This window comes from Amphibalanus amphitrite, unplaced genomic scaffold, assembly GCF_019059575.1.
Source record: "Amphibalanus amphitrite isolate SeventyFive unplaced genomic scaffold, NRLGWU_Aamphi_draft 000357F_arrow, whole genome shotgun sequence".
Lineage (NCBI taxonomy): Eukaryota > Metazoa > Arthropoda > Thecostraca > Balanomorpha > Balanidae > Amphibalanus > Amphibalanus amphitrite.
Genome location: NW_024881851.1, coordinates 173537 through 196210, shown reverse-complemented (window position 1 = coordinate 196210; position 22674 = coordinate 173537). Strand labels below are relative to the sequence as shown.

General features: G+C 47.4%; 1 protein-coding gene across 1 annotated transcript; it reads right to left on the bottom strand.

Moving 5' to 3' along the window:
- Positions 1-268: 268 nt before the first annotated feature.
- Positions 269-12923, bottom strand: LOC122389409 (kielin/chordin-like protein). Its single transcript, XM_043381412.1, has 10 exons — positions 12807-12923; positions 5782-6068; positions 5193-5352; positions 4831-4961; positions 2519-2614; positions 2109-2303; positions 1736-1856; positions 1409-1583; positions 890-1027; positions 269-430 (listed from the first exon to the last, which is right to left on the bottom strand). The coding sequence occupies exons 1-10, from the start codon at positions 12884-12886 to the stop codon at positions 269-271; spliced, it is 1545 nt and encodes a 514-aa protein (XP_043237347.1). The 5' UTR covers positions 12887-12923.
- Positions 12924-22674: the final 9751 nt, after the last annotated feature.

The window sequence follows — 22674 nt, the reverse complement described above, 5'->3', positions numbered from 1 at the left end:
CGGTAAACAGATTTGACCAAGACCAACTATAGGTATAAAACATAAATGCCACCCTAAATGGCATAATAACTCAGAAAAATATATGTTTCTCTTAGTCAAAGTCTGCCGACCTTTTTTACCTTCCTCAGTCGTAATGTATACCTATCCTTCGTCAAAAAAAAAAAAAACTCGTGGAAAAAAGCAAAATATTCTGCTTTAGGTACAGTTTATCTATATAGATTCACCATTTTAAACTGGAAGAGACCACATAAAGCGCGTAACAAAAAGATTAAAATAAACTATTTATCCACTGACCGAGGTTGGAGTAGTAGTCCAGCGTGCCGCGCAGACCATCCGACAGTATGTCGTTGAAGCTGTTGCCGTCCAGGTTGCCACACAGACCTTGCACAGTGGACCACAGAGACGACTCGGCATGCAGCACTATCATATCCTGGGACAGAAGAGACACAGCACACAATATAGTCAGAGGCAGGCAAAACGATAATATCCTGGGGCAGCAGCAGAGACACAGCACACACACTCAGAGATAAGGTATGGACTGTTTGCTCTGGATTTTCTTCGATGAAACCGATTATATTGAATGAGGGAAAACGTGATGGAGCAAGGTGCTAAGTACAGCCTTTGCGAATGACATTGTGATGGCCTTGCATCCTTTCATCTTTTTTTTTGGAATATACGCACATACATATTACATACTTCTCTTATCTTTCCTTTCTTATGAACCCATATCTGTTGCTTCGGCCTCTGTCCCTTGTTAAATATACGTTCAGCGTCTTTGAGCCCGTTCAGCCCGTTCGGCTGCATCAGCGTTACTTACCCGTGAATAGCGCATGCTGAGCCCGCTGTTCGGTACTCAGTACGAGTAAAGCGCGGTGAGTCGTCTTCTTACCTTCGAGTAGCGTACGGTGAGCCCGATGCTGCTGGCGCGCACTATCACCGTTTTGCCGCTCTCCTTTTCCAGCACCAGCCCGTCCACCTCGGAGGGCACGGAGACGGAGGTCGGCTGGCCCGAGTACAGGCCCTGCTCCTGTAAAACGCGCAGAAAAAAGTGAAATGACGCACGACACTCCTGATTGCTGACAATGAAAAGGACACTCTCTGGATGATATGACCAAGGAGAACGAGTTCAAAGCAGTACTTACACACAATGGAACAGGCAAGCAGGGCTAAAGAAGCAAAGTACAATTATCAGGACGGACAGGTGACCGTTCAGCTATCCTTCAGTGCTATTGACTGACAACTGTCTCGGACAGTGTTCCGGGCCGACAGTTTGGACGCCGTACGGCTCGAAGTGGTTCGTTTCGGTCTGATAACAGGACTGCGACAGTGTTCCGGATTGACATTTCACATTACGACTCGGACAGTGTTTCGGACTGACAGTACGACTCAGACAGTGTTCCGTACTGACCGCGGTGACGGTGACTCCGCCGTCATCACCAGCCGCCAGCAGCAGCACGGTACGGTCCACGGTGAGTCGCAGGTTCCAGCCGCAGTCGGGACGCTGGCAGCCGCGCACCACCGACACACGAAACAGGGACGTCACCGCGTCCCGCACGGCCGTGAACTCGCAACCGCCAGTGAAACTGCACACAGAGAAATGACGCTAAATGGAGAAGCGGAAAATTACACAGACGACTTGGCAGACCGCCGAATCCAGAGGTTATCTCGGACAATGCAGGGAGCCTGAATAAAAAGACCATTCTGTGACCCATTGCATTTGTGCCGCCGGCCTCACCTGTATACTTGACCGTCAAACGTCTTCACGTGCTTTCCGGACCAGAGAGCGCATTCCCTCGGCTCAGGGTCCGTCTCCCGGGTCGGAAAAGTCGCCGTGGTTGGTGGAATCACCTCGTATTCTGAAGAAAAACGATATCGCTAAGAAATTTATGTAAAGGAATCTAACAGCGCGTCTGCCTTGGGTATATTTAAAAGTTCAGTTGCCGGCGAAAGTAGCACGAAAATATCAGCAAGTGGAAGCCACAGATGAACGACATACATATTGTGTAATGCACAGGTCAACACAGCTACGCTAACTATCCATCTAATAATGTAACCATCTAAAGTGTTCCCACCCCACCCGGCCCCAAACACTGACGATGTGCTCTCACCTCCCTGACACTGCGGGATCGGCAGCGGGCTGTACTGGCCCGTGCTGTAGTCACACTGGTAGATGGCCGCCGGCGGAGAGCTGAACTCGAGTCCCTCGGGACAGGACAGCTGGCACCCGAACTGGTCGCCGCGCCCCGAGCAGTTGTACGCGCCGTTAAAGTTGAGCTGCGTCTTCGGGTTGCAGTTCTCCACGGCTGGACCGAATAATAATACACGGTCAAGAGGAAAGACATAACTACAAAAACGATTAACAATTACTGAACGCGTTTCCGTTGTCAATGCCTGCTGCTAGCAAACCTCCAAATTATCACTGGTAATACCTGTAACTCAATAAACAAGAGCCGCAAGAAAAGAATCATCCAGTAGTAGGACTTCCGTAGCCACCGTGTAGTTAACATTCTATACTCACACCACTGGCAAGACGGACCGCGATACTGCTTCGGGCATTGGCACAGGTTGAAAGATATGCATTTGCCGCCATTCTGGCACTTGGGTCGACAAATAGCTGAAAAGTAAAAGGTATATTGTGACGTGCAGTGAGAGTTAGACAGTAGGTAAACTCTGATTACAATGATGACTTATTTAGGGCACAGCCGTAGGCCACAGATTTCGATTAAAAAAAGCTCGCCGTTTCAGCATCCTCAGTCTCCGGCATGGGATTCGCTAAAACGGAAACAAGAAGATCGCATCCGCGACCGATATATCTGAATTTCGGGATTTTTTTTTTGCATGAACTATAGGGTAGGGTGGGGTATTTTGAACATGTGGGGCAATTTGAACATAGTGTGAATAACACAAAATTACGGAAAATCCATAAGTCGCATGACAATAAGACCAATGAGAGAAATTATCGTAACTAAAAGGGCTATCATATGAACGGGGTTTAAAGTTTCAGGGAATGAAGATGTTGACGCACAGTGTAAAAAATCAATTTCGCAAGGAAAAACGCCTAACAACACGTCATTGCAACTTCATTGCAGCGCAAAATCTTGCATTGCTAGCGCCTAATACGCAACGGCTTTTGTTGTATAATGACCTAATCAGTGCCTTCAATCCAAGAAATTTGCTTTTGAATCCTGTTTTTTAAAATGGCAAAATAGCTTTTAGCGTGGGGAAATTTGAACATAGTGTGAGAATTTGAATGAAGACAGGGATAGCTCCGAAAAAAACAACGCTCCCAGTTTTTTTTTTGCCAATATTTTCGACCCAAGGCAGTAGCAGATAAGTGATGCCAGTTTTAGAAAATTTACGTCTAATATCCGTCTAATGTCCGGCATTTTTGTTGATTTTCCGTCCAAAAATGTTAAAGTCAACTATTTGTCCAAATATGTCCGAAAATTTATGCAGCTATCAACACTCAAAACCGTCATTTATATTGCTTATCATGTAATTTTACCAGCCGAAAAGTTTTCATTATATTGACAGCTTAACAAGCTTTCCATTCGCCAATCAATGCTATGCACGATTACTTTATAAAAAGCGCTGAAGTGTAGCAAGCCATCGTCCAATGTTGTCCAGTCTGCTACCTTTGTACAACCAATTCCGAATTGGACATTGGACAAAATCAGAACTCCAAATGTCCAGGTTTCGATTGGCACCACTTTAACAGATGTAGTACGGTTGGGAGAGTTTTTATCGAACAAAAATGATAGACGTTCTGTTAATTGAAAAGGGACGAATTCTGTCAACTGACCGGTGTGCAGCGTGCAGATATTGATACTCTGCAACTGTTATTTTTGCTGTTGTGTTGATTTTTCAAGTGAAGGTATGTTTAGAATTGTTCTGCCTATTTGTTTATGGGTCAAACAACATCGGTGCTGGCGAGACTATCGTTTTTATGACAGGTAAAGGCAGTATGTTCAAATTACCCCACGGTGGGGCAATTTGAACACACCGTGACTTGGTGGAGAAGTGAGGCTATGCTATTCAAGGTATGCTCGGCTCGTCCCAAAATGAGGCTTGCATGGTGAAAGCAAGTGACACTTGTGCTACTGAAGCAGTTTTTCTTCATCCAGGGTTGAACTGGAATTTGGTACAATGGAGAAGACGTAAAAATATGTTCAAATTACCCCACACTACCCTATAAAAATTATGGGCTTAAAACGGGTTTCGTTACCACCAACCGCGTTCCCCGATGCCGGACCTGTGGTCTTAGTCCGATGTTACCCCGTAAAATGTTCTTAGGTGAAATGATCTTACTACAAATAAAAATCATGGGCACTCAGGTTAAATGCTTGATGAAAAGCAACTGAAAAAAAGATAAGGAGGGACGTGACACGTCGCCTAATGTCCAACTAGCCGCCCTGAGTCTTCGACTGAACGGCCGTCCATGGACGGCTGAGACTGACGGCGTAAGGCCGGGCGGCGGCGCCGCGGCGCTCGGGAAGGTAGACTGTGCCGCCGAGCTCACCGGTTCGGCGGCACAGCGGCACTCACAGGCAGTAGGACTGACGTTGCTGCATGGGACCGCAGAGCACTGCGGTCGCGTACAGAACCGTAGAACGAGTCGACAGCTATCGAGAGAATGTCTCATAACGAACTGAAATATTACCTTGGCTATAACTAGGGGCCCATTCTCCAAAGCCAGCGATCCCAATTATACGGCTATCCTATAGTACAAGTAAAATACGTTCAAAACCGCTGCATACAAAATACACACCGCCTCCAAACTACCCATCCCTGATGCTGCACCAACCGTCATTGAAAGGTCTGTCCACTCACGCTGGCAGCTGGGGATCGTGTCACTGGCGCTGTCCACGGCCGTCCAGCCTAGCTCCTCAGTGCACTGGATCTCGAATGTGGTCCGGTGATCGGCAGTCTCATGGCCCTTCATACAAACCACCGAGCAGCGACTGCGAAAAAAAGAGGATTCGTCTGTGACTGCGATGACTGGGTTTTAAAAGGAAAAGCTAATTGACTCCCAAAGTGTTATCAGCGTGGTCGTAATGCGAGCTGTGCCTCGTAACTTTCCCTGTGCAAGATCAGGTTTCAGCCCTTGGGCGTCGCCCGGTCGGCGCAGTGTCCCATTACACCGTGAGAGCCGGCGGCGGTGAACTGTCGGCGCGTTCCCCGTGTCGACTCACGTGTCGCTGCAGCGCAGGCGCGCGTTGTAGATGGTGGGTCTGGGCTCGTTACACTGCTCCAGCCGCTCCTCGCAGGTCGGCCCGCTGAAACCCGTCTGGCACTGGCACACGTTGGGTCCAATACACACGCCGCCGTTCTGACACTCCGGCTGGCAAACCGCTGCAAGAGTAGGTACATGGCGTGAGAAGCGACGAACCACGCCCGGAAAGTGTCCACCGGGTCACTTCTAACAATGGCAAATTAATTCCCTGCGATATAACAGTTAACACATACACACTACACAGGCACGCATAAGATGCACACATGCTCTTTCTTTCTTTCTTTCTTTCTTTCTTTCTTTCTCTTCTCTCTCTCTCTCTCTCTCTCTCTCTCTCTCTCTCTCTCTCTCTCTCTCTCTCTCTCTCTCTCCCTCTCTCTCTCTCTCTCTATCTCTATCTCTCTCTTTCTCTCTCTCTCTCTCTCTCTCTCTCTCTCTCTCTCTCTCTCTCTCTCTCTCTGTCCATCCCCTCCCTACCTCTCTCCCTCCCTTTCTCCCTCTCCCTCTTTCTCTCCCTCCCTCCCTCCGTCGGCAGACGGGCGGTGACTCACGCGCGCAGTTGGGTATCTCCTGATACGGCGGCTGGGGCCTCCAGACGCCCCCCGTGCAGCGGATCTGGATCATACTCTCGCCGTTTGGGAACTGGTGCCCGTCCATACAGGTGGCCCGACAGCCGCTGAAGGTGGAACACTGCAGCACGGCCGACATGGGCGTATCGGGCATCTCGTCGCAGCCGCCGCGGTAGCGACTGGAACTCGCTCCGGGCCGGAACACCTTGCTGCCGCCGCGGTTCACCTTTGAGGGATACCGGCGAGCGGAGGTCGGCCGCTCGCCGAACCTGGAACCGGCCACGGGCCGTCAGCGTACACGCCATCTGCGGCAGTGCCTGCTGACTTCAACAGCGCGGAAGGACCCCAACAGTGTCCTATAGTGTGGATCAGGAGTGAAGTGGCGCTGAAATCTAAAGGAAGGAATACAAGAGCCCAAGCTTCTCCGGTAGTAAGGAACGTGTGACAAAGATTGAGACTGTTTGTAACGGAAGGAAATCGACAGTGGGCACAAGAGGAGAAGTTTTGCGAGCGGGCTGGGTGGCGACTTTATATGGTTGCCTAAATACATATGTGATAATTATAGTCTTCTGCAACGAATAAGGTGTGTAGACGTGATGACATTTCCCTTCAATTTTCTTTCTGTTAAAAAAAAAACGTGCTTAGAGTATAATGTTCCCTTAAAGGGACCCTCCCACCTTAACATTAGATTTGAGTTGAGATAGCCAAAATGGGGTCCCTGGCTCACAATTACCGGTTTCGGCACTCACAACATCGAGAAATGCCTTAAAGGGACCCTCCCACCTTAACATTAGATTTGAGTTGAGATAGCCAAATTGGTGGCCATGGCCTGAAAATACCGGTTTGGGCACTCACAACATCGAAAAATGCTGAAATTCGGAGATATCGAATTTCAAACTTGCAGTTTTCGGATTCTAAGGGGCTAATGCATTGGTATGCCCCCTTAGAATTTGTGACGTCAGCGGAGATCTAACGATTTTAAATCTTTTACTAAAACGTTTGGTAGCACGCGGTGGTATATGCTGCTTTGCGCGCAACAAATGCCGCACTTTCAAATAAAGTCGCTAGGAACAGCGGAGATCCCGAAAAGTAAACAAAAGTAAAAGTCTAATATCTTGAAAACCGGTGAATATTTTTCGATGAAATTTGGTAGATATTCGTTTTTGCTCTTTCTGAACCGAGCGACATCACTTTCATGCCAATTCATTAACTTTTTTGAAGGTGGGAGGGTCCCTTTAAATCGGAAATATTGAATTTCAAAATTGCAGCATTTTGATTCAGAGGGGCTAATGCTTAGGAATACCCCTCTGAATGTGTGACGTCAGCGCAGATATCTAACGATTTTTAAATGTTTGACTAAACCGTTTTGTAGCACGCGGTGGTATATGCTATTTGCGCGCAACATCTGCCGCAAACGCCGCACTTCTAAAATAAAGTCGCTAGAAACAGCGGAGATCCCCAAAAAGTAAACAAAAGTAAAAGTCTAATATCTTGAAAACCGGTGAATATTTTTCGGTGAAATTTGGTAGATATTCGTTTTCGCTCTTTCTGAATCGAGCGACATCACTTTCATGCCAATTCATAAACTTTTTTGAAGGTGGGAGGGTCCCTTTAATGCTCCCTAGACTGTCCGCTCATTTTTCCAACTCATCAACTATTACTTATTGCATGCAAATATTTATCTAAGTTGCAAAGCTATTTTCTGGTGCAAGGCTGGCGCAAATCTATTTTCTATTGCAAGGTAGGAACTACTTAATGATAAGAAGGAAACAAACTTGCACATTTTATTATTCGTAGTTTATATTTGCTTGTTTGTTATTAAGCAAGAAAAGGTTTATTTACTACGGATGAAACGCTTCGCAATGATGGTTGCATGCGGTTAGTAGTTGCAAGCATTTTAGGGCCCTGGTTACAGTCCTTAATTTTCGAATACAGCATCGACTTGTATAACTATTCTATTTATGCATCTATTACTGGCCATGCCATTCAAGAGTCGACACTGTTGCACTCAACACCAAATACCTAAGTGACACTTCAAGCTCATTAGTCGACAGGGGCGGATCCAAGGGGGGGTCACATGGGTCATGGCCCCCCCCCTTGAGGCCCGGGGGCCCAAAGACCTGCCAGGGGCACCACCGGCCTATCAGGGGTATCACAGTCCTGACAGGGGCACCACAGGACCGCCAGGGGCACCACAGGCCTAGCAGGGACACCACGGGCCTGGTGCCACTGGGCCCTGACAGGACTGTAACGCCCCTGACAAGCCTGAAGTGTCCCCGGCAGGCACGTGGTGCCCCTGACAGGCCTGAGGCGCCCCTGCAAGGCCGGTGGTGCCTCTGGCAGGCCTGTTGTGTCCATGGCAGGCCTGTGGTGCCCTTGCTAGGCCTCTGGTGCCCCTGACAGGCTTGTAATGCCCCTGGAAGGACTGTGGTGCCCCTGGCAGGCCTCTGGTGCCCCTGACAGGCTTGCGGTGCCCTTGGAAGGACTGTGGTGTCCCTGGGCCCTGACAAGCCTGAGGTGCCCCTGACAGGCCCGTGGTGCCCTTGTTAGGCCTGTGGTGCCCCTGGCAGGCCTCTGGTGCCCCTGGCAGGTCTGTGGTGCCCCTGGCAGGTCTGTGGCGCCCCTGGCAGACCTGTGTTGACTGGTGCCCCTGCTAGGTCGCTGGTGCCCCTCACAGACCTGTGGTGCCCCTGGGCCTTGACAAGCCTGAGATGCCTGGCTATGACAGGCTCGTGGTGCCCCTGATAGAACAGTGGTGCCCTTGCTAGGCCTGTAGTGCCCCTGGCAGGCCTCTGGTGCCCCTGCTACCCCTGCGCCCGGAGAGGACTATGGTGCCCCTGAAAAGCCTGAAGTGCCTCTCGACAGGCCCGTGGTGCCCCTGACAGGCCCAAGTTACCCCTGCGAGGTCGGTGGTGCTCCTGACAGGCCTCTGGTGCCCCTGGCAGGTCTGTGGTGCCCCCTGGCAGGCCTGTGTTGACTGGTGCCCCTGCTAGGCCGCTGGTGCCCCTCACAGGCCTGCGGTGCCCCTGGAAGGACTGTGGTGCCCCTGCCCCTAGGGGTGCTCATGGGCCCAACAGGCCCGTTGTGCCCCTGACAGGCCTGTCGTGTATACTTGCTAGACCTGTGGTGCCCCTGCTTCCTGGCAGGCCTGTGGTGCCCCTGCTTCCTGGCGGGCCTGTGGCGCCCCTACAAGGCCGTAGGTGCCCCTGACAGGTTTGTGGTGTCCCTGGAAGGACTTTGGTGCCCCTGACAAGCCTGAAGTGTCAAGGACAGACCCTTTAGACGCCAGGGTCAAGTTCGTCGGACTGACAACGATTCGCTTACCTGATAACGTTCCTGGTAAGTACTCACTACTCAGCGTCCACAACATATATACACATAACACATTCATATATACTTGCTTACAATTGGTAAATGTGGTTGTGGGTAAGAGTTAAGATACTGACTAAAAATAAAAAATAAATAAAAAAAACTGAAAATGGGGGCACCACCAAAATTAAGTGGACGAAATCCGTTGAGTTTTTAATTTTGGGTATAGGTAGGGGCACCACTTCGATTCATGACCCTCCCCTTGGAGTTTTCCTGGATACGCCCCTGTTAGTCGATATAGAACAAATCGGTATGGTGGCTTTCTTTCTTTTTTGTCAAACCCGATTATCGAAATCAAAGAACAAACTGAAGGCGCGCAAAAATGTTAATTAGCCCAGAGTACTTTCAAGTGTTAGAATATATTTCGCTCAGGTCAATGCTGAGGTCACTGGAGATCCAAAGTCAAAATGTCCCGATTTCGATACCATTGAGAAAATCGGCACAACTCGTAAACTGAGAGTTTCAGCGGCGCGGATAAACGCAGCCGGTAGCCGTCCTAATGAGTTTTCATTAAATAAGTCGTCAGATTTGAGCTCATGTCATCAGCCTCGCTTCCAAAATTGACAGTATCGGCGAAATAGACATTTTATGGGAAACATCGTCAGCTATTGCTTTGGTAAAAATACAATATATATTTAACCAGCATAGTGGTTCTCTCGCCAGACGCCAAGACACGTCGAATGAATTACAAGTCGAATGAATTGTAACCCTCGCCCGTGTATGGGGCGGGGGGTGAACGGACCCCCTTGGTTTTTCGCGAATAACTCACGTAAAATGCGGTCGATCACAACGAAACTTTCAGTACCTTCGCGTTAATCAATTGTACCTCTACCTCCAAAATTTCATGACCCTGACCCAAATGACCTTTGACCTGTGACCTACTTTTCGAGACCATGTTTGGCCAGGATCGCGATTCGGCGTATACAAACATAAGTCGGCTCGCATTAGCCGCGCGTTTGCAGTCTTTTCGTGGTTTCAGGCGTTCAAACATGTGATATGCTGTTGGTCCCATGCATTAGGGTGGGTGTCAGCCGTCAGGATCACCTGAAGATCAGGTCAGGTCACTGACCTTTGATGACCTCGGTTCACTTTTTCGAGCTTTCAACGTTTCTATCCTAATTTTTGGAGCTGATTTCAAATTTATAGCAGCCATTTGAATATTAACGAAGTAGCTTTGGTGCCTTCGTAACATGTTACGAAGCTGTCAGAGGCGGTTAACACCTACTACAAATACCCGGCAGGACCCATACTGGTTGACCTGACCTGACCTGACTCGACCTGGTCTAAATGCAAGAAGACATCATCTGTGATCAAAACTAACATGATATTCGTGATCAACACCCCGAAAAAAAAAAACAAAGCAGCCACACTTTACGACGTTCTAACAAGTACCGAGTTTCCCGACTTTTGGGTCATTGACCTAACCTGGAAGGTCAATCAATGACCTAGGATCTTAAAATTGGGTATCATTGGCTTCCAATCGTCACGGGCAGCACGTCGTCTTTTTCCGCGAAGCTCTAGCTCGACCAGGGGCCAAACGGCAAGGGCCCTTATAGTTCACGGTGAACTATAAAAGCCCTTATAGTTCACGGCTGGCAAAACACCAATACGGGCGAGGGATAAATTGACCTCGAAAAGTTACGTTGAAAATTTGACCCACCAACGATGTCACGATGTGATTAATTGTATCTGGAAGCTATCATATAGATCGTTTTTTTCAATCCTAAATCCTCAAATTTTGAAAATAGTTAAAATAACTGGTATTCATTAAATATTGGGAAAAGCCGTTGCCCCTGTTAAATTGCAAAGCCGCGGCCGACGAGCTAGTGCTGTTTACCGTGCGCGGATCCCTGGTGCCGGCGGCTCTTCATCCGGGAAGAAAAACCTGAAACGGGTCATGACATTGCGCCATCAGCGCGATACTCTTCTTATAAGACATAAAATCATTAAAAAAATTCACACAGACATCTGTGTATCTATTTGTCTCGACACTTTGACCCACTCGGTTTGATAGCTGGCATAAAGGCGATAATGGCCGTTTTTACGACGGGCTATCCGGCGAGTGCACCTAATTTGACCAAATCTGCACCTAATCTCTTTTACAGCAAATATCTGTATCTTATGAACTTATTTCAGTGTTTTCATCGATGATACTCTCTGCTAATAGGCAATGCATGTCAAAGCAGGCATATAAGCAATTAGTGCAACCCTAGCTGATAGCTAGTAAGAGACACATTGAACCTAATTTGACCAAATCTGCACCTAATCTGCACCAAATGTGCACCAAATGTGTACCAGATGGCCGTCGTGAAAACGGCTTATCTCGTAAGTCTTCCGCAGATACTGGGTCACGTTGCAAAAACTAAAAAAAAAAATGGCCAGACAGTCGCAAAACCCACCAAATTGCAGCATAATCACCCAACATTGAATACATTGAAGTCGGTGAAATAATTCGGCTAGTTCAATGAAGGGATAATATCTGCAGTTTCATCCGTAAACTAAAATGCATTCAGCTTTAGGTACTTTAAACAGTAACGTGTTTAAAGGCAAAAAACTCGTGTTATTTTCAGGATGTCGTTTTTCTGTCTCGTGTGACATTCAAAAAAGTTAAAAACATTCAAAAATAGATATTGAAAAATGCACAATTCTTTTTTACATGGCTGTGACATATTAAGGAATCGTAAAAAAACTGTACATACCTATACTGTGAGATAAATATTTCAACCTAATCCGAAACATATTTTGCTCTCCCTTTCTCTTACAACCAATGAGACAGATTTTTGCCGGAAGGCGAGTGAGCGCAATATTAGCCCGTGCAACATAAGCTCGTCCAAACTGAGACCTTAGCCGACATGTGCTCTTCTCTCTTTCTCAACAGCCCCGAACGGCTTACTGAATTAGAGATCCATCACCCCAGCCGTTTTTTAGATGAAGAGTCTGTACGTGCGCACGTGCAACATGAGATCGAAATAGTTCGTGTAAGCCAACCCTCTAACCAATCACTATGTTGTAAGCATCAACTGTGCAAACTGCCCAGCCATTCATGATATGTAGTATAGGCTCTTGCACGGTGCAAATCATGCGTGATGCGCAACATAAAATGCATCGTCCAATGGGTGCCAATTGCCTACCGTATCTATACGCCCAGTTCTCGCGCAATGCATTCAGTCATTGCCGAGTCATTGTAAGCGGTAGCGGAACAATTCACACAACTCTGATTTGAAATCTGACGCTGAAATTTTAAAAAGCCGGGAAACAAAGAAAAAAACACGCTTAATTTTCGGCGCAGTGGTTTGAACTGTACCCTCGGTCAAACTTTTCGACGCGCCCTGGCCGGTGCATTCTCGGCTAATGGCAAATGCGCTCAATGCCCCGTCTAGCATAGCCTTGGAGGCTAGGTAAATGTGTTGTTAGCGAACTCGATTCAATGTATTTTGCTGCCAAGTGAGTGACAAACTAGAAAGAATACCTATAGGCTGACAAGTAGGTACATATTGACATACTGAGCTATTCGATTCCTTATTTGAACAGAATGGCCAGTCGAACGGTTTTTGTCCCAGCCGTGCCGACTTGTCCTAGCTGTCTCAGCTCCTGTCCTAACTGTGCTGAGTGCAGTTTCGCCTCAGCGTCTGACTTACCCTCCTTGCGCGGCAGCGACGCTGAGCTGAACCGCCACGGCGGCGGCCAGCAGCAGCAGCCAGCGGCACAGTCTCCCCATCTCTGGACCTGTCGGACCGGCCAGTGGCGGCGCTCCGGTCCGGCTCGGCACCGGTCGTGCTCTGACCGGCCGACGCCGCGCCGCGCCGGTCTCGACGCTGTGACGTCACCGGACGGCGCTCGTCTGAGAGCGGCACCAGACACCGCGGGAAGGCCGCAGCGCCACCATTCGCCGAAGGTGGCCCTCTTGTGCTTCTTGGAATTTGCCCGAGAAGGAAATTTCAGAACGTCGGTTCTGCGCTTTTGGCCTCATACGTGGGCGACTGAATTTGCGTGAATTCCGCGCGTGGGATGAGCAATTTATAAGCATTGAAGAAGAATCAAACGGAATTCTTAGATTTGTTAATAACAGAAATTGTTAGATCTCAGTACCATGTAAAATAATGACTAAAGCAGTGCAACAATATTTGCAGTGCATTGGTCATCTCTTTTTTTTTAAGCTGAGGCGGAAGCTTTTCTCCCGTTTTGTTTTTAGCCTGCGCTTGATTAAGCGTCCAGCCGAAGCACATTGACTGAAGGGGCATTTAACGTCCCCATATTATCTTTGAAACTAAGCTTGGCAGTGAGACGTGTTACGTGGCGTTGGAAACAAAATCATCGAGACGCATCTGAAGCGGTCCTGAAATATGAATTTTGGGTCATGTGACAACTGACAGGTCAAGTGCATGTGCTGCAAGACAAAAAATAACCCCGCGGCCCGGGGGCCCCCACGAATATTCGCGATAGCCTCCGAACGTTTAGAAATGGGAGCGCGAAACTTTCAGTACATCACCCATTCAATTTGACATCTTCTGGAGTGAAAACAGGGGCCTAAACCGTCGATGACATCACAGGGTCGAATTTTCTAGTCTAGACCCTTGCAAGGCTATTTTCGACGTCACTGACGTAAGCTTCAAACCAGGGTTTCAAAGTCCTGGCAGCGTCATTCCGACTCCGACTCCGAGTCAATGTATTGCCACAGGCGTAAACATAGCCATCATCTGTCATAGGCCCCCTATGGGAACCTATGGCCTAGGGGCCCCATGGGTCCCCTATCATGCCAACTTCCAAACTGCACCAAGGAAGGTTAGAAAATACCTACAGAATGTAAGCGATGCTTATCAAACAGACTGAAGTTAGACGGATTGCTGTTATCGCTCAATGCTTCCAAAGTCACTTATCACTCAATACTCATTCGTTCTAAGTAGAAGAGTCACCTTGACGGTGCCTGCCTCGACACATGTCGATCGAAGGACTAGCCTCGTCGTGGAGAACGGCTGCTCAACTCAGGAAAATTATGGCAAGGCCGCTAGGACTGAGTGCCAAACTGTGATGTAAGGCCCGGAGACGGCTGTTATTTAGGATAAAAGAATGTTGTATGCAACATGTTTTTTTTTTTAAGACGGGCGTCTTGATTCTGCACCACCATGTTTTCTATATTGTAAAGGTTTGCCAGGCTACATAAGTGGTCAAATAAAGAATCAAGAAATTTTCTGGAGAAGAAATAAGTTAACTACTGCAGCGATTCGTTTTACCGTTTCGCTTCGAACTCGGAGCATTCGCATTTTAACGAAACGTAGGTATACATTGATTTCACATTCGTGGTTGTCATACCAGTCAGTTTTTTTACGTGTGAAAAGAAAATCACGGCGCATAGCGCCACGAAACTTCTTATAGCTTGTGACGCATTAATTTTGCATGGTGTGTAAATATTTGACCGCAGGCCAGTTCAGGTCAGCTCACCAGGTCAAATTAAGCGACCATGCCTCTAAAAGACTTTGCGATTTTGTCATTCCTACAGTTTATCTCCTACACGTTTGAACTCGGGGTTTGCATGAGGGAATCAGTACTAGCACTAGTTTATCTCGGAATTTGAATATTGCTGACCTAAGGTCGGGTCAATTTTGCGACCCCTCCTTTATATGTCATAGCTCGGAAGAAAACTGAATTGTTTTCCTTTTCGACGTAAACCATACTAAACACTTAACAGTTAACCCTATTAGTGGCAGGGGGGTTGTTTTTATCCACCCCTCAGGTTTTTCGGAAATATCTCCGAAACCGCTGAAGCTACGATACTGAAATTTTCTGACTTTTCCTAAAACTAAATTGGGCACATTCCCTGAAAATTTCAAGTTCATAACTTTACCAGGGGCGGCCCCAGAGCACTTGGAATGGGGGGTCCTATTCGTGAAGCGTGTCATTTGGGCGAAGATCACGATGCTGTACCAGTTTTACGAACAGCGAATGAAAGATATCATGTGATAACATCAAAGTTATTGTGCATCCTCTTTTGACACGTTTTTGCTATAATAGGCGGATCCAGGCGTCCAAAAAGGGGGGTTATGTTTTACCTCCCAACATAGGTGCCCTGACACCGCCTATGCATGACCAATACAATTGTAGTCGTTCTCTCATAAGAAAATTGTAACACAACAAGACCATTACCACCCTTTTTAGAAACAGTACCAACAAAAACCTTATTTACTATACTTTTTGTGTACCCCCAATCTCAATGATCTGTATCCGCCTATGATTTTTGAAAATGCATATTTTTAGGATCCATGTGAATTCCTGATATTAATATTACGTTGGTTTTACCGGCATCTCGTTCCTCCTGTTAGGATGCGCCGATTGAAGTATCAGTTGAAATGAAAGGTAGGTTGACCTAAAAAGATCAACTTCAAAAATTAACCTCAGGTCAAAGTCATGACCTGACCGGGAAAGGTCATGTTGCACATCAGTCGATTCGCTTCGTTGAGCTGAACACCAACAACGTGTTTTCATCGTTCTGGCATGTCTAGCGAAAGTTATTGTAAAAAAAACTACTGGAGACCTTTCATGACCTGAGATGACCTCAGGGGCATACAGAGGGGTCATGGGTGCAATTTTCTGATTCAGTGTATATGTTTACCTGTAGCCCGATGTCTGAAAGTGTTAACCCTATTAGTGGCAGGCTCCTGGTTACCCCTATTAGTGGCAGGGGGGGCTGTTTACGACCCCCCTTGATATCTCGAGATCTAGCGGGTTGATTTTCAAAATTCAAACGGCATTCGATTTCGCTCAACGTGATCTACATTTCTAAAAAATAAAAATTAAAAATGTCAATAGGGGGGTAGAGGGGGGGCAAAAATGGGCAAATTGCAGATACATTTTAGACTGTTTATCACGGCCAGGTTTCTGAACCAATCTTAGCGCAACTTTTGCCGATCGATAGAGAATGAACCAGGAATTCATTGTCAAAAGTTAATAGGAAAGAAATCTGCCAAAACATCAAATTTTTGAAGAACTGCCATCTGCAGGCAATCTAAGAACATTATCTAGAGAGAGCTTCAAAAGTGCTATCGAAAAGAGCTAAAAGAGCGGCGCTGTAGGTACCTCCCTTCCCGAGTTATGCGCCAATTTGTGAAAATGTGTCTAAGTCAGGAGCAATTGTTCGTGATAATTTTACTGTCGGTGACCTCTAGTGATCCCACTGCGATGGCATGACCCAGGAATGACCTGAATAATTCTGAAAGCTCTTAAGTATAGCGAGCTATCCATTGCTTTCCCTGTGTCTCTCTGGCTTTCTTAGTTTCCGAGATAAATCTTCGTTTTCTTAGATTTCGAGATCTGGTGTGACCAAATAACCCCCCCTTCCCTCCCATCATGACGAAGTTGACTGAGGTCCCCACCTGGGGCGTGCAGGCTTAGAGCTGTAAAACCTTATGAGTTAGCGGCTTTGCAAAAATATCCGAGAACTCAGGTTCATTTCTCAACAGAATACACAATTCTAGCGAAAAGTGTTTTTAACTATTATACACAAGCTTTCGGTTATTCAGACACAGAGTCTAGTCTCTATCCCAATTTGACGGGCATATCGGTCGGTTCGCCAGAAGCGACCTCGGCCCATTTGCCCCATAATCGGTCTCGATTATTTCTACAGCCCACGTGTCTCGCAGGGTTAACAACTGCACTATTATTAAATATCATTGTATCTGTCCTACTCTTCCAGTATTTATTTGGATCGCCCTGTTAAGTCTACATTGACGTCCGGTGCACTGGAAAGTTTGGCAGGGCGCGCCACAGCCAGGCGCAGCTGCGCCACTGCAGATACGTGTACCGGCCACCGAGAGCCGAGTGCCTTGCTAATGATGTAAATAAAGGAGATACCAGCAGCCGGGGGGCAGCACCTCCCTTCTCTGGTATGGTCGTTTATGGGATGTATATCACAAGAAAGACACCTTATCTCTTTGTAATAACAATGGTAATTTGCCTTCCACATCGAAGAATTAGTAGAATTGCTTAGTACTATAAATGGCGGCCTGTTTTCCTGGCATGATGAATCATGAGCGAATGTATCAAGCTCTAAGCGATTCAAGTACCTACTGCCAGGACTGCTGAAAAGGTATACGTTTGGCTTGCGATTTTCATCAACTCTTGTAACGATAGAATCCCGAAATTGACGCGGTCCTAGGTAACAGGGTTGTGCTTGACTCATGAGTCGAGTCAGAAATTTGACTCAACTCTGACTCAAATGAGTCAGGGTTGAGTCGAGTCGGATAAAATGTTGAGCTGTTGAGTTGAGTCAGAGTTGAGTCGGACAAAAATATTAAGGTGTTGAGTTGAGTCAGAGTTGAGTCAGTAAAATAACTTTTGACATTGAGTTGAGTCAAAAACATTTAGGAACATGAGTCAGCTGACTCACCTTTCTAGAAACATAAATATATAAGCTTTTCATTCTCCCCTCGCTTAACAGCTTAGGCCTGGCCTTGCTGCCGAATTTTTTTCACCCCCCCCCCGCTCAACAGCTTTTTTTATGAGTCAATTTTGAGTCAACACACTTGACTCAACAAAAAATTTGAGTCAAGTTTGAGTCAACTCATATTTTCATTGAGCCGCTTGAGTCATGAGTCGAGTCACGGGGAAAAAATCAGCTCCTTGTTTGAGTCAGAGTTGAGTCAGGGCTTTCTGAAGTTGAATGCTGAGTCAAGTCGGCAAATTTTTTTTGAGTCGAGCACAACCCTGCTAGGTAATAGATGTTACAACGCGGGATGAGATACCTTTTAGTGTTAATTAAATCCGGACATGGTCCTGGATCTTTGAAACTTGTAAAGGATTCGTTTTAGCGATGCGAAGTCAGCCAGTAGAAGGGCCAAACTTCTCAGAATCCTCAGATTTGGATCATCCACATGCCGTCAAAATGAGATAACGGTCTACACTGTAAAAAATGTCTACTGATTTCCAAGTTATCCGGCGACTTTTAACTAACAAAATGCGCCAGTAGACTTCACTTTTCACTAACAAAATGCGAGTAGACTTGAAGTCAAGCATTTTGTTAGTGAAGAGTGGCCGGATAACTTGGAAATTAGTAAATATTTCTTTAGTAATTTCCTCAGTGATAGGTATTAGGTGGGTCACAACTCACAATCCGTGTTGCGAATTTGGGACCGTGACTTTTGATTACCTTTCTAGATTAAACGTCTAGAAATGCCAACAAATCAATGATTTTGCCTCGTGTGTAATTTCTACTCATAAGTCTATGTCACACGCGAGTTTCAAGTCACTCCGCGGTGTCCCGAATCTGGGCTGAAGATGCATTATCTTGACGGATATGTTCTGTTTTCATGGCTGCTTGGTCGCATCCGGAAATGTCCCAAAATGTCGTCCCGATAATACACCAATATGTGTCAATGCTATTTGGTTTACATTTATGTTTATCGAACACCGTGACCTCGCGACGCGGCGTCGGTCACCGGTCTGCACGGCATCCGGCGAGCGCTGCTCCCCCTCCCAGACAGCCCCCGTGCGACCGCACCCCTCCCCTCCCCCCGCCCGCCCAGGGACGCACACCCGCGGACATCCGACCGCTCATATAGCCCAGTTCGCCCATGGGATGCGGCGCCGCTGTTTCCGTTTGACGCCCTGCGTCCACCGAAGACCGGAAGCCATCGGTCGGGGCCGCGACACAGATCTGCGAAGTAGCTCAGACCGGACATAACAGTTCGGCGTGACAAATCTGGTCTATGGTCAAGACTCAAGGTTGGCCAAGTGAAGAAAGGAATAAAAAATATAACGGGAGATCGACCCATTACGTAACATCATATGCCCCTGCATGGACAGGGGGGTCAATATTTAAATTGTTTGGCAGCACAAAAACATGTCAATCTACATATATACAAGCAATATTAACCTGGTTTCCGCCAAGGATTCGAAGAAACCACAGCTCAGTGAGGTGAGTCGGTGACAACTTATTGTTCGGGTCTATTGGAAAGCATTGACTTTTTACCGACCTAACGGGCAACGGCAGCATAGGTTTTTATTTCAAAGTGGACATCCAGCTGAAAGGGCCCTTATATTGAAAATACCGAAAGCTCCCACCCCCCCCCCCCCACCCCCCACCCCCCAGGAAAATTTGGGAGGCAAAGTAAAAGTAAAACGAATTTTATCCTCCCGTCTGCGCCACTATTGTGAATTTTCAGTCATTTTAATGTTTTAATTAGGTCATATACCTAAAGTGTCTAATTATATTGTGAATTTTCAGTCATTCATAATGTTTCAATTAAAATTGAAAGGGGCACATATTGATATTACGCATATGTACGTAGATACCAAGAGTCCATTTCAGTTTGTAATCGAGTAGGTACAGGCTGTGCAGTGTAATGCAGAAAGAGTTAAAAAGCGGACGAAGCAGTTGGTGCAGGTCCTTCTCTGATTATGACGGTCTTCTCTTCGACGGACTTTCTTCCTTGATTATGATCTTCCTGTCAGTCAGAATGTGTCAGACTGTGCCGACGAACTGGCAGTGCCGCTGACAAAGCTATGCGTCCTGTCTCTTAGTCAAGGGAAATTTCCCACGATCTGGAAGAAGGCACATGTAGCGCCAGTTTATAAGAAAGGTGACAGGAAAGACCCGCTAATTACCGGCCCGTCTCATTGTATTCACACATTGTTTCGGAACTTTCCCCAATCGACTTGGGGCTATTACAGTTCCAAAAGGATCGGTAACAGCGAAAAGCAGTGGCGTCATCACATCATACATAGTGAGCACAACACAAATGCCGCAACCCTGATAAACATAACGAAAAATGCTAATAATAATTGCTAACAATTAAATTGCAGGTTGCACGTTGAATGCTGCTGTCTATTTGCTCGAAGGTTCTGGAACGAGTCGTGTGTGATCAGTTGGTTGCGCACGTAGCTCCTGTGCTATCGCCGGCTCAGCACGGGTTTCTGGCCGGCCGTTCCAGTGAGACCAACCTGACCTGCCTCGTCAAGCAGTTGTGGGACGCTATCGCCGCGGGGCACCAGACAGATGTGATCTGTACCGATTATACTCCTCCGCCGACCGCCTTTACCAGCGTCAACCATTCCCTTCTACACAAACTCCATCACTCCTATCATCTGTCTGGGCCTGCCCTGCGGTGGTTTGAGTCGTACCTCTGTGAGAGAGAGCAGCGGGTTGTGCTCAATGGGAAGACGTCCGACTGGGCCCGTGTTGTGTCCGGCGTGCCGGAAGCGGGAAGGCAGCATATGTGGCCCGGTGTTGTTGGTTTTATTTTGCAACGATGACCATCTCGCCTGAACTCGTCGTGCCTCATGTATGCAGATGACATGAAATTAACATTTGGACCACACGTTGATAGCGTCGTCAGATGCGCGAACCGTGCATTAGGCACGTATTTGTGCTCCCTGCAGTCCTCTCGCGCTGCGAGGGGGAAACGATTTCGCCCGGGCGGCGCCTCTTATTACTGCTTTTAATGCTCACGTTCGCTCCATCATGGAATTTGGAAGTGTCTGTGGGCAGGTGCCGCCAATACCCCACTGCAAGGGTGGAGAGAGTGAGAACTCAGAGCAGGGGCGGATCCAGGAATTTTCGGGAGGGGGGGGGGGCGGCAAGTCGAAATAGGGGCGACCTGGCAATCCCGGGGCGCTCCATACAAAGGGGGCGCCAAACCGTCAAAATCGGGAGCTAAAAGCCCGCGCCGTGCTAGGGGGCGTTATCGCGCTCCCCCTCAGATTTTTCGCAAATATCTGAAAAACGGCTGCGCGCAGCGCCGCCATTTTCAGCATACCTTATCATGCATCTTTTTTGCACATGTTGCAAAAATGTCTGACGCGGGTGATGGAAGGTCAGGTCACCAGGTTATGCCAAGTCACCTAGCCTAAGAAAAAGTTCAAATGCTTACCATTGCTATACCGACTGAACGATTGCTTTGAACCTTTCAGCGATTGATGAAAGCAACACTATTCATGAAATGTATATCTCGGAATTTCGATATCTGTGACCTAAGGTCAGGCCAGTTGTGCGACGTCTCCATTAGGTAGGTAGCATGGGCGGCGCCACCGTGGGGTACGTGGGGTACTAGTACCCCACAGTCATTTGACTGTGGGGTACTGCATATACCCAGTACCCCACAGTCAGGAGCCCAGTCTGAGCTTTCTCAAGACTTTTTAGTAGTCGTGCAATGGCCCTCTAAACTCGTTAAATAGGTTCTAGCAGTGATCAAATGACTATTACCGACAGAGGGCCAATGCTGAAAAAATTGACAGGCGGCTGTTACAGGCCCCTACTGATCGGTATGGCGCTTTTAAGGCCTGTGCTGTCGTGTATTCAGAGGGCCTTTATGTAGCTTAGAGGGGCCCCCGTCAAGCGATTAGGGACCTTTATAAGGTGCTCAGAGGGCCCCGTCAAGGAATCAGGGACCTCTTCATGAGTTAAGAGGACCCTCTAATGTACTCAGGGCTTTTCTGTAACTCATAGGGCCCTCGTCAAGCGTACAGAGGCCCTTTAAGCGCTGGAGGCCCTTCTGTCGCTCAGAGAGGCCTGTCAGACGTTGAGGGGGCCCTTTAAATGCTCAGAGAGTTTTCTTGTAGCTCAGAGGGCCCCGTCACGCGCGATTAGGGGCCTCTTCATGCTCTTGGACGGCCCTGCCGTGTACTCATAGGGCCTTTATGTACCTTAGAGGGCCCCTGCTAGCAATCAGGGCCTTTATCATGTGCTCGGAGGGCCCTTGCCAAGGAATCAGGGGCCCCTTCATGCGTTTAAAGGGCCCTCTCTTGTACTCAGGGCTTTTCTGTAGCTCATAGGACCCTCGTCAAGCGTTCAGGGGCTCTCTAAGCGCTGGGGGCCTTTTTGTCGCTCAGAGAGCCCTATCAGGCGCTCAGGGACTCTTTATGTGCTCAGAGAGTTTTTTGTACCTCAGAGGGCCCGTTACGTGGGAGTAGGGCCTCCTTATGCGCTTAGAGGGCCCTGTCGTGTACTCATATCATATGGCCTTTCTATGGCTTAGAGGACCCGTCAAACAATCAGGGGCCCCTACATGCGGTCAGAGGGCCCCGTCATGTACGTGGAGGGTTTTCTGTAGCTCATGGGGCGGCCCCGTCAAACGTTCAGGGGCCCTTTATGTGTTTAGAGGGTCCTTCTGTCGCTTAGAGATCCCTATCAAACATTCAGGGGTCCTTCCAAATTTTTTTGAGATATATCGATTTTAGTGATGTAACTACATGGCGTTTTTAGTCAAAAAGTGGTAAAGGTTTAAAAAATCGTCAAAAATCAGGGTTTAAGGCAAATTGCAAATTAAGGACATGAACAGACGCAGCTCAACAAGTTCTTTAAAATGGCTATCTCGGATTTTCCATAATGCGTTTTCACCCCTAAAAATTCAAAAAACTATATTTTTTGGAAAGCAGCTAATAAAATTCAAAATTTTGAGAAATTCTAGAAACCGGAATATGTGTTATAGAGCCCTGTTAAAACATTAGATGTCCCAAATTTCAACTTTCTCTTTTGATTTTTGACCCCCAAATTGTAAAAAATAGCTCCAACATGCA

Coding starts and splice junctions, on each gene's coding strand:
- LOC122389409 (XM_043381412.1), bottom strand. CDS start 12,886: ATGGGGAGACTGTGCCGCTGGCTGCTGCTGCTGGCCGCCGCCGTGGCG. Junction 2,615..4,830: donor CACGATCCCCAGCTGCCAGC/GTGAGTGGACAG, acceptor TTTACTTTTCAG/CTATTTGTCGACCCAAGTGC. Junction 2,304..2,518: donor CGGTCCGTCTTGCCAGTGGT/GTGAGTATAGAA, acceptor TATTCGGTCCAG/CCGTGGAGAACTGCAACCCG.